At 36.4% G+C, this 12092-nt stretch overlaps 1 protein-coding gene across 1 annotated transcript; it reads right to left on the reverse strand.

The window, feature by feature from the left end:
• Positions 1 to 4564: 4564 nt before the first annotated feature.
• Positions 4565 to 11772, reverse strand: lgmn (legumain). The gene is made up of 14 exons (XM_016295587.1): positions 11700 to 11772; positions 10790 to 10945; positions 10579 to 10676; positions 9246 to 9327; positions 9070 to 9152; positions 8757 to 8832; positions 8170 to 8232; positions 8014 to 8080; positions 7807 to 7925; positions 7507 to 7596; positions 6962 to 7171; positions 6098 to 6268; positions 5946 to 6013; positions 4565 to 5488 (listed from the first exon to the last, which is right to left on the reverse strand). Exons 2-14 carry the CDS (start codon positions 10934 to 10936, stop codon positions 5446 to 5448), a joined length of 1317 nt encoding a protein of 438 aa, XP_016151073.1. The 5' UTR covers positions 10937 to 10945; positions 11700 to 11772; the 3' UTR covers positions 4565 to 5445.
• Positions 11773 to 12092: the final 320 nt, after the last annotated feature.

Consider the following 12092-nt stretch of genomic DNA (forward strand, 5'->3'; position numbering starts at 1 on the left):
ATTAAAGATCATACCAAACTACTTATGCCAACATTAAATTTCAAGAATGTCAGCATTTTAATGTAATATAAGCTTTTATTAAGCTTTAATATTAAATTATAATATTTTATTATTTTACCCCCCCCTTTTTTTTGTAACTCTCCTAAAAGTTACACAACTTTGTCATTTTAGACAAGTCCCACAAGACAAGTTGTCTGTGTGAACAATTTATGTATTGAAAAAAACTAATTATTAGGTTCTAAGAAAAACGTCGTTTGAGACTTTAAGAATTAGAAATATTTGGGGATTAATAAATGAAATTTTGCAAACAAGTAAAAGAGAGACCAAGACAGACAGACAGACAGACAGACAGACAGACAGACAGACAGACAGACAGACAGACAGACAGACAGACAGACAATCAAAAGATAGACATGAGAAATAACATTTAAAAAATGAAGAAGGCATTTTATTATAGTATTTATTTACACACACACACACACACACACACACACACACACACTTTATTTTTTACTGAAAGTAAAACCTATTTGAGACCAAAATATCAGGGAGCACACATTTTAATGATTAAATCCAAAGTACAAACACTGGAACTAACTAAGAGTACATAAAGTGTTTAGACACTTCTAACTTTAGTTCTGACTTTGCATTAAACTAATTACAGAAGTTTTAGTGTCACGTTGGCAGACAGGGCAGGGCTGTTACCTGTAACTTCTGGATCCCTCAGTTTCCTTGTTTGGCGCTGTAAAATCCTTTACATCGCACGGCCCATGTGAATGTGGTCTGGAAAGTTCAGGTGAGGCATTTCCACGGTATTCCGGTTTTCTTAGGAAACTCTTGTTCCTTAGAGAGCGACCAGTCTCGAACAGTCCTTGCAGACTGTGCTCTTATCTGGCTTGAGAAACTCCTCTCTACTCAATCCGCAAGAGGCTCCAGGTGAGAATTAAAAGGGAGTTTCCGAACGCTGTCAGGTCTTTATCGCTCAGTGGCGCCATCCCGCGGCCACAGAACGAACAGACACTCACTTCCCATAGACGTGATTACGTAACACACTGATTAAAGGGCGTGAATGATTTATGTGTCATTAGTGACTTACAGGACTTATTGCTATGGAGATGCTTAGTCATCCAGGACATCGTTTTATGAATTAAATAAAAATTTCATTCAATTAAAATCAATGATTGGAAATATTTTTAATTAAACAATTAAAATATATCAGCAGTAAAATTCAGATTCAATATAATGTAGGCCTATATATAATTTATCTATTATATTAATATATGTATATAAGTGTCTTACACACAGGTCTAATGTTCAATTACAATTACCTGTTTTTAAGTGTCTGAGTAGGCTATGCAGTAAATACAGATTTAGTCCGGGATTTCATCATGGTTTTATCAATATCAGGCAATCAGACATCGGTATTACCGCAACATCATATCCATTCCCACCACAATCACGTTCAAGATGATGGAGCTGCCTGCATGTATAAACACAATCCCACCATGATGAACATTGTGATCTTGTGGAAACCGCTGTGAGTCAAGTTTCCTGACTTGTGAAACGTGCTACTGTTTTGTGAGACTTGTTGAATTCTTGAATCATCACTTTCTGGTTTTGGATGGGCAGATCCAGCTGCTACATGCATTTCTCATATTTCTGTTGCATTATGAGAAACTTGCTATTTGTTACTATTTGTTCCTCCATGAAATATGCTATCATTCAACCCCATTATTCTAGATTAGGACAAAGAAAATAAAAATATGTAGATATACAATTATGTAGATCAGATTGATTTCTCGAGTGCATTGCCTGCTTGTTGAGAAAATCTTGCTAAAATGGACTTCGAGACCATTGAGAGCTGCTTCACACTGGTGAAACACACCTTCATCTGAACTGTGTTTCACATTTTCTCTCTTGTCAATTGAGGTTTACAGGTTAAAGGTAAAAATGTTACATTACAATTGCATATATATCATTCTTATGTAATAGTTACCAGGTGAAGAAAACAAAGAAAAATCACACAATGAGTGTACTAGATATTATGTAAGAAACTTGCAGCCTTTCAGTCTAATTTGTTGGTTTGTTTTCAGATAACATATAGGGCATGCATGAGAACTGCCAAGATGTTGTTTACTTTACCAGTAAATGTGATTATGTAGCTCATGAGACTTCTACCTAAACAGATTGCTCTACAGCAAAAAGAAGAAAATGAGAAGCACGAGAGAAAGACATTTGAGTTGAATTGGACAAAATGGCAGCACAAACGTTCCCTTACATTGAAAAAATCGGACCTGATAAAACAGACATGCAGTAGACTTTATTTGTGGCAACCTTTTTGTAAAAAAATTAAATAAATTCAAATGGCACTGGCTTCTGTGGTCAGATAAAACATAAAAAAAAGTTTTTTGGCAGCAAACCCACCAGATGGATTTAGTACAAACAACACTCTAAAAAACACTGGGTTAAAAACAACCCAAGGGCTGGGTAAATATAGGACAGAACACATATGGGGTTAATTTTACCCAGCAAATTGGGTTGTTTATTTAACCCATCATAATGGGCTGATTCATTTTTATTATAATACAGCTTTTTTTTTTTTTTCTTTATACATGAAATAATGTTTACAGATTAACTTAAATCCACTAAACTTTTGTAAAATACTCCACACAGCCACTGATTTGCATGATAACTTCCTTTATTTTCCTTTATTTATCACCAGACTCGGTCCTGGAGGGCCAGTGTCCTGCAGAGTTTAGCTCCAACCCTAATTAAACACACATGAATCAGCTAATCAAGCTCTTACTAGGTATACTTGAAGCTTGCAGGCAGGTGTGTTGAGGCAAGTTGGAGCTAAACTTTGCAGGAGAACTGCAAATATAACAGCCACTTCATAACCTGTCCAAAACAAACAGTAAACAGCTCTGAGGAAATATTTTAACATCCAAAGTATTTGTATTCTGTATCTTTATAAGACCGACGTTAGGTGATTACACCGCGTGCTTGTATGTTGCTCTGCATGAAATTGAACGATATACAGCACAGTAACGATTTTATATATAAAATAAAATGTACACAAACCTGTATTTTACCGAAGAAATGCATCAATTCGATGGCGCTTAGAACTGTTCTCTCCAGAAGAGAAGGCAAAATCCTCGCTATAAATAACTCAACCGCTGGGCTACGTCTGACCCAGGATCTGAGTATTAAAACTACCCAAACATTGGGTTGTTATGTCTGACCCAGAAGCTGGGTAACACTAATAAACTACCCAAATATTGGGTTGTTATGTCTGACTCAGAAGCTGGGTAACACTAAAAAACTACCCAAACATTGGGTTGTTATGTCTGACCCAGAAGCTGGGTAACACTAATAAACTACCCAAATATTGGGTTGTTATGTCTGACTCAGAAGCTGGGTAACACTAAAAAACTACCCAAACATTGGGTTGTTATGTCTGACCCAGAAGCTGGGTAACACTAATAAACTACCCAAATATTGGGTTGTTATGTCTGACTCAGAAGCTGGGTAACACTAAAAAACTACCCAAACATTGGGTTGTTATGTCTGACCCAGGAGCTGGGTAACACAAAAACTACCCAAACACTGAAAAAATAACCCCAAAAAATGGCAGCATTTGAGTAAAAAAAAAATAATCCAGGATTTTTTTAGAGTGAACGATAAAAAGTACCCCGTGCCTACGGTTAAATATACTGCTGGATCTTTAATGTTGTGAGCATGTTTTTCTGCCGGGACATCTTGTTCAGATGCATGGCATCATGGATTCTATCAAATATCAACATATAAAAAATCTAAACCTGACTGCCCCTGTTAGAAATCTTATAATGGGCCGTGGTTGGATCTTCAAGACAGTAATCCAAAACAAACATCAAAATTAACACAAAAATGTGACTGAGCACAAAGTTAAGCCATGAACCTTCTGACCTGAACCCTACAGAAAATGAGTGAGGTGAACCGAAGAGAAGCACGACCAACATGGAGCTATAAATCTGAAGGATCTGGAGAGATTCTGTTTAAAGGAATGGTCTCTGATCTCTTATCAGGTGTTCTCCAAACTCTTCAGGTATTATAGCAAAAAACATAGATGCTGTTATCTTGGGGAAAGGACGTTGCAATAATTGAGTGCAAATAATTGTGGCCAACATGAACTAGAGAAAGCATTTATTTCACAGTGAGATTTTCTCCCCACTTTCAATTGTTTTACTTCAATGATAGGTTAGAATTCATTTTTTGAATGAAAGATCAAAAGGATACACAATGCAGATTTTTTTTCACAGCTGCCTTTGCTCATATTTACCAAGGGTGCCAACATTAGTGGAGGGCACTGTATTTGCAAATGTTCCCCACAACTAATGTGCTTAGGTTTGATGCTACAGCATATAAGAATTAATTTATTTTGATTTAATCTTGTATAGAAACATAAATAAGCAGTATGTTATAAGAACCAATCAAATCAAAATTTCCATCTAGTGACATATATGTATTTCTCAACAGAATTAAGCTATAACTTGGACTGAAAGAAAACTAAAAAATACATTCAACAAATTCAGGTTTAATTTTGCTTTTATATTCAATAACACTGCTTAACGTTGACAGTAGTTCAGTGTATTGTTTCACAGAGTGTTTTAACCCATGTTGTCAGTGCAAACTCACTTTTCTTACAGAGCTCAAACTCCAGCAAACATTCCTCAAACATTACACCTTCCTTTAGCTTCAAATTATTCTAAACGGAGGGCACTTGACATAATAGCACAGCCTGACACATCAACCATTGCACTAAACCATTAACTGCTCTAACTGCAGTTGTTTTGGAGCGGTGATCTCAGTTATTTAAGAAACTTTTTGTTAAGTATGACCACATACTTCTGATAGTTAGGTTAGTTTGCACTTTAGTTTTATAGGTATACATTTAGTCAATAACCAAAAAGAGCTCCTTTGATTTTACTACTGGAGAGAAATTGGGTATTGTCATGGCTCAGTCAACAAGCAGATAAAAAATAATAATAATAATCTTAGTGCAGCATGTGGCTATCTAGTGTTTGTTTCACATCGTTTGAATGCATCTATTCAACATCCTGTAAGATTGGACTTTATTCAGTGATTGGTCATTTGAATACTTTGGTTTCCAAACCATCTTAAGATATTTTTAATTATAATGACAGTAACTAAGGTGCAAAAAATTGCTATTGTGTCATTCTAAAGCTGCACTGTTTTAAATGTAAATTTGCACATTTCTTTCTTTAAAAAAAAATAAAGATCAGAAAAACAATCACATTAAAAGTGCAAATTCTCATTAAAAGAAACATTTTCAAAAAGATAAAAATCAGTTGTGTGCGATGATACAGAATTCCCCACGGTCTGATTCTTTTGTGCAAAGTGTAGTCCGTCCAAAATATGTCTTCAGTGGCTCACAAGTTCATGTTCCTACTGTCTGAAGTAACACACATCATCCATGGCTGCTGTGATTCTGTGAGAATGGACAGATGAGAGAGTTAAATAAACATTCTGCAACAAACCTTTACATACCTCACTATCGTGGGCAGGGGGCGCTATTTATTATGCAATCACACTTTGCAGCTTTTATAGTTCATTGTTAAAAAAAAATGTAGACATCATTTGTCCTGGCCAAATTGTCACCACTGGCCCTTGTCAATCATGGCCTTCTAATTCATTCATTGAATTGGCTCTATGACTCTCTCTCCTCTCCACCTGTAGCTGGTGTGTGGTGAGCGCACTGGCGCCGTTGTACTGTGGCTGCTGCAGAATCATCCAAGTGGATGCTGCACACTTGTGGTGGTTGAGGAGAGATCCCCAACATGATTGTAAAGCGCTTTGGGTGTACAGCGATACACAATAAAGCACTATATACAGTAAATTAATCATTCATTCATTATCTAGAGAAAATGCATAAAATGTGTCTTTACCTCTGGGCCTGGTATCCTCCCTGACACAGGTTTACTAAAGCATACAGGTGTCTCAGAGCATATTCATACTGCAATAAGAGAGAAGAGATGTCACACACACAGCAAAGGACAAGTAAATCATGCAGTTGAAAGAGAACAAGGACAGTTCATACCTCCTGCTGGTGCCAGTTGAAGCAGTGTTTCTTGTAGTGCTTGACAGCAGTTTTATAACATTCATACTCTGTGAGTTCTTCACGTCCTTCCAGGTAATCCTGCACTTCCTCGTTCTCCTGCACCACATGCTCTACGATCTTACGCATGGTATTACCAAGCAGCTCCCGCACCTACACACACAAACAAACAAACAAACAAACATCAAATCCATTATAATATGATCATCTTGACTGAAATCTATTTCACATATATCACTTACAGTATATGTTACATACACTAACATTTAAAAAGTTTGGGGTCAGTAAGATTTAAGTTTTTGAAAGTAGTATTTATGCTCACCAAGGCTGAGTTTATTTGATCAAAAACACTTTTAATCTGCAATTTTGTTTATTCAAATACATTTTTAAAAAGTAAATAATTTCTGTGATGCTAATGAACAATCTTCAGCAGCCATTACAACAGTCATCAGCGTCACATGATCCTTCAGAAATGATTCTAATTGCTGATCTGGTGCTCGAGAAACCTTTCTTATGATTATGAACATAAACGTTGAAATCGGTTGTGCTGCTTAATATTTTTGTGGAATTCATAATACTTTTTCAGGATTCTTTATTTAATAGAAAGTTCAAAAGAACATCACTTATTTTAAATGCAAATCTTTTGTGACATTATACATGTCTTTACTGTCAGTTGATCATTTTAATGCATCCTTGCTGAATAAAAGGATTTATTTAATAAAAACAGCTTACCAAAGTTTTGAACAATGAATTAACTTTTAACACTTAAAATAAATGAATAAATAATTATCTGTTTAAATTTAAAATGAATCTGTTTAAATCTGTTTAAAAAGCAGTGCTTCAAACCTGTAGATGTTCATGGATTTCTTTCATGTAACCGACAACAGCATTAACGTCATTGGTCTTCTGGAGTTTTCTCTTCATGATTGCAAGGGGCACATCAGGGCTGCTCATGAGGTCATGTTCAGTAATCACAGGCAACGACACAGGCTCGGGTGCCTTATCAAGACCTTTCGAATTACCCTGGAACGCAATCACCTTCATGTGGGACAGCGTCTAAAACACAAACAAACCAACAGAGTTACATCTGGCAAGTACAGGCATGCAGACAGTACTCAGAACAGCATTTATGCTTTTATCAAACACTTCCTTGTCAATAAAGTACACATGACTATGAACGGAAACTTTCTGAACTAGCCAGGAATGCGAGACATTTAGCTATTTAGTAATGAATTACTTTGCAGCACAGATAATTGAGCCCTCACTAATGCTGATCAACCTTGCAATTGGTGCTTGGTAGTGTAAAGACAGTGTGCTTTTTCTTAATGCATGTGCTAATTTTTAATATTTACTAAATGTCTTTTACATCTTAGACAGTGTAAGTGTATTACCTTGTTTCCATACTGCATCACATGGCTGGTGTTGGTTTTGGTCTTTACGATCTTGAACTGTTTGGCCAAAGTCTCTTTGCTCAGATCCTCCTAAAGAAACAAACACACAACATCATTTAAAACACCTTGCCATCGTCTGGTCTGCATGACTCCAGATTCTTTCTGGATGTCTGTATTCAGGGTTGTGAGATGCTCTGCTATTAATATGATCAGACTGCTCATGCTGAATAAATGCTCTTCTTTTCTAACTTTCTTAAATCTGGACCTAAACAAAGTTCTCTGTCAGATGTGTGTACTAACCACATCGGAGTCTTCCATCCAGTTGACGCTGTACCAGTCTCCCAGGTAGGTGTCTCTGGCCTCATCATAGTAACAGGCATATGAGGACTCGTCAGGGTTGGCAGCGGTGGTAGCATAGACTGACATACAAAGAGAAAGTAGACAGGTTATATGTATGGTATTATTTACACACAGCAGCATGTATGATGGTGTTAAAGAAACACTCACCATTAATGTCAACCGGCAGAGGCGTCATCATAGAGCCAGATTCACAGGCCTCAACATAAAACACCATCTATGTGTGCGCGAAAGGATTTATTAAAAAAACTATTTTTTTGAAAATAAAGAAATAAATAATTATTGTATCGTATGAGCAACAGTCACCTTCTTGTATTTGTTGTTTTGGTGCATGTACTTGATGGTTTCCATCAGGTCCTCTACATGAAGCTAAAAAAAGAGAAAAGTAGAAGAATGATTTACTGTAAGTTTCTATAGATGAAAGCCATCTATGAGGTACTTACAACATTCCCATTAATGTATAAACATGTCACTCATAAGGAAGTGAAGCATTAACTCCCCCACCCGATGATCATGCACAATTACTGGAAAAGTTGTCAGTGCAGCAAGTTGTCAATGCGACTCAGCTAAACCTCCAGTGAGTTAAATGTGTTACTCATTATATGAGATCTTTCTATGTCAGCTGACCTACTTCAGGTGTATCTTCAGAGGCGGATGAAAAAACATCTGGGATTTTTTTGTTTGTTTGTTTAAATTAATAAAAAAACAAATTTCAAATAAAATATTTACTTATGTTGATTTTATAATTTGTAATGAAACTAGAAAAATATATAGAATAGAATCATTTACACTAGTGGTCTTAAGACTTTTGGAAAGAACGGTGTAGTGTGCGTAAAAAGGATCTGAAAGGATCTGACTCAGCTAAATGACCGCAGGAAGCAGAAAGTGCTTACATCATCATTAGGGAAGGCCAGCAGACCTGGGGCTCCATGATCAGTGAAATACACAAACACATGATCATTTGGACCGCTGCCAGGAAAAGAAGGATTAAAAAAATGCACTGAGAAAGGAAAGTATATCATAAGACCAGTTTTTCCACATATCTGACTCAACATGCACAAACAGAGACAAAAGAGACTGAGATTTCACAGGGACTGAGGGTAAAAAATTTAATAAGACACTAAAATCTACTAAAAGCTCATTTACATTTCAACAACATGCTAATGACCTCTAACCCCCTCTGCCACAGTTTTTATGGGACCTTGCCTTTTCAGCACTTTTCCAGAGCCTCCCTTCACACTGGCAGCATCACCTTTCAACACCGCCAGGAAGTTCTGAGGAGTCACGTCCTATATAACAAACACACAACATTATTAAACGGATGGCAAACACACCACTTACTACTTCAAATCTCAGATTCAGAGGTGCAAGTATTGACTCACATCACCAGTGTAGTCCTTCAGCACTCCTTTGTAAACATCTGATCCATTGGGTCTGTTTATGATCACTCCTGGAGTAGGGTTACTGGACACACACAAAAACATGGTCATATGAACCTTTCTACTGAAAAGGCTTTTGGTTTTTAATGAACAAAACTGGCAAATTGATTCTTAAAAGCATAAATATAAAAAGAACACAAACAATAATAAAAAGACCTCTTTCTTCTCAACTTGTCAAACACAGGTTAAAATTTAACCCCTAAACCATGTGACTAAGCCAACTATCAGATAACACATCGCTTTCTTTCATTGTTTAATTCAGCCGCAACACCTGACCTACATATGAATTCATAAAAAAGCCACTAAAGCAATGACTGTCAAACTTCCAATAAAAATATAGGCCTAAAGGTTAAAATGTGTGTGTGTGTGTGTATGTATATATATATATATATATAGTCCAAATATAGATTTTATTAATATTATACTCTTATATAGACATAGGCTCCATTAGGTTTATGGACCCTAAAAAGAAGGATACACTCTATATACATTCATGACACAAACATCGTAAATGCCAGCAACTATCACGACCATGAGAGAAAAACCTGACAAGTTACAATTCATGCATTTTTCCTTTTGGCAGACTAAGTCTTGGTGGTTAAATTAGATACGCGTGACATCTGCAAAGGAACTGACTCAAAGCTTTGTTTCTGTGTGCGTGTGTGTGCGTCCATGCATGTGGTGGAGCTAAATAATTTTTTATGTCTGCTTTTGGAAGTCAACACTTTACCAAAACGATTTAGGGGAAGTGCTCATATTGGTGATCGTGAGAAATTACCCAGATATTGCTTTTTAAATATCTGAAACAGCTAACAGCACATTTTCTACAGTCTGAGTTAATGAGGGTAAAGTGCTTGTTCTTCTATCACTATTGCATTTGAGCAAAGTTACTCCAGGTCATGAATCATTTCTTACTAGGCTTGACCCAGTATCTCTTGGTTTACCAGACCAACTCTCACTATACCAGTGGTTCTCAACTAAAGCCCATGGTCAGCAAACTTCCAAGGGGGTTCAATAAATCTTAAAATGATTTACTGTAAATTGTTAATATACTTAAAATGAAACCCTTAACACGCTAAAAGAACACTAAAATGAAGATGTACAAGATCAAACTGACATAACTTTTTTTAGTCTATTGATTTTAATTAAAACAGAAGTACAAGAGATACATTTAAGCTTTGAATATTGTTTTTGACAAACTGAGGGCCTTTGAGTCAAAAAGGTTGAGATCCACTACACTATACTAGTTTGTTTAAATAATAGAAGTCATACTCACTCAGAGCTCTGAGCAAGATCGTCATACATCATCACCACAATCTGCTCATCGGGAATTCCGTTCTTATGGACAATCTGGTACGCATGGCACACGTCGGCCTTTACACAAACATGAACACAACAGAATAAATACTTCCGATATGACAACTGACTAACAGTTTGGAAAAAACCCCATGTACTTTCTCCACCTCAAAGATCAGTTCCACACTCACCTGGTGTCTGTAATTGTACCAGCCATTCGAACCAGCCACGATGACGACCCAGTGCTTCCCATTTTCTGGCTGCTCGGCAGGAAAACCACTCACTACCAGCCCCAGGCTCAGGGCAAGTCCTAAAACTGCTACTGTCTGTGGGCTCATCTTTGCAATCTACCGGGAACAGAGATGCAAAATAATCAGAGAAAAACACCATGCATGCTATTAGAAGTTTAAAGATTGTAAACTTGTATTTGTCATACTACAAAAAGTACTTATTTGATGGCTTTCATTTTGCTGATTAATATAATATACATGTATATTATAATATGGGTATATTGCAAATACCCATGACACTTTTTAATTATTTTTTTCACTAAGCCTTTATAGTTATGTAAATAAAGCAGTGTTGACTTTATCTATATAAAGTCTGTTTACAGTAAGGCAGAGATAAAATATGAAGTGATAAAAAAAATATAAGTGTTCTTTTGAGTTATTTTATCAAAAGCTCCCATTACTTTGAACATTTCATATTTACAAAAATCAACCGTAGTTAATTCATATAGCTATTGTTACTACTATAAAACCATAATAAATCTCCTTCAAACAGAACATTTTGTTAAATGTCTCATTTTAGATGATAATGGTATCAAATACTACATTTAATTGTGGTAATAAATGACTGTTAAAAACTTTTAAAAAATGACTGTTTACTATGGTATATTTTTGTAAGTGGTCTCGTAATCATCCTATAAACATAAAAGGACATCAGATTACAATAAAAACAACAGGCCATAGGGGGATTTAAACTGTACTCCTGTTAGCTGAAGACCGCATTTACCCTGGAGTTTAATTATACATACCACAACCAAACAAAATAAGCAGGATTATTATCAAATAAAAATATAATTCGTTTCCTTGCCCTTACCTGTTCTGTACGCGCTGCCCGAGCTGCCTGTACTGGAGCTACGAGACGCTTTATTACAAACAGCGCTACGAGGACGCATGTGTAGCAGCCAATCAGCGCAAACGGACTCCATGCGCCATCCAATCAGCTCAACACGCCTCAGTGCAGCATCCAATCACCTTTCACCCCTGGGCGGTGCCTCAACTGACCGCCTGACTAGTCGGTCATGTGCAACGAGTTGACTGAAAACAAAACAAAAAGAGAGGATGCTTTTCAGAAGTATAGAAGTAGAGTAATGCATTGAAGTGGTCTGCCACTTGACAAGGAAAGTCTAACCGTTATGAAAGTTCAGGGGAAATGCCTCAGCTCTTTTAGGGGATTTAATAATTGGTTAGAAAAAGTTTATTAATAATT

Source organism: Sinocyclocheilus grahami, unplaced genomic scaffold (assembly GCF_001515645.1).
Source record: "Sinocyclocheilus grahami isolate Dianchi unplaced genomic scaffold, SAMN03320097.WGS_v1.1 scaffold338.1, whole genome shotgun sequence".
Lineage (NCBI taxonomy): Eukaryota > Metazoa > Chordata > Actinopteri > Cypriniformes > Cyprinidae > Sinocyclocheilus > Sinocyclocheilus grahami.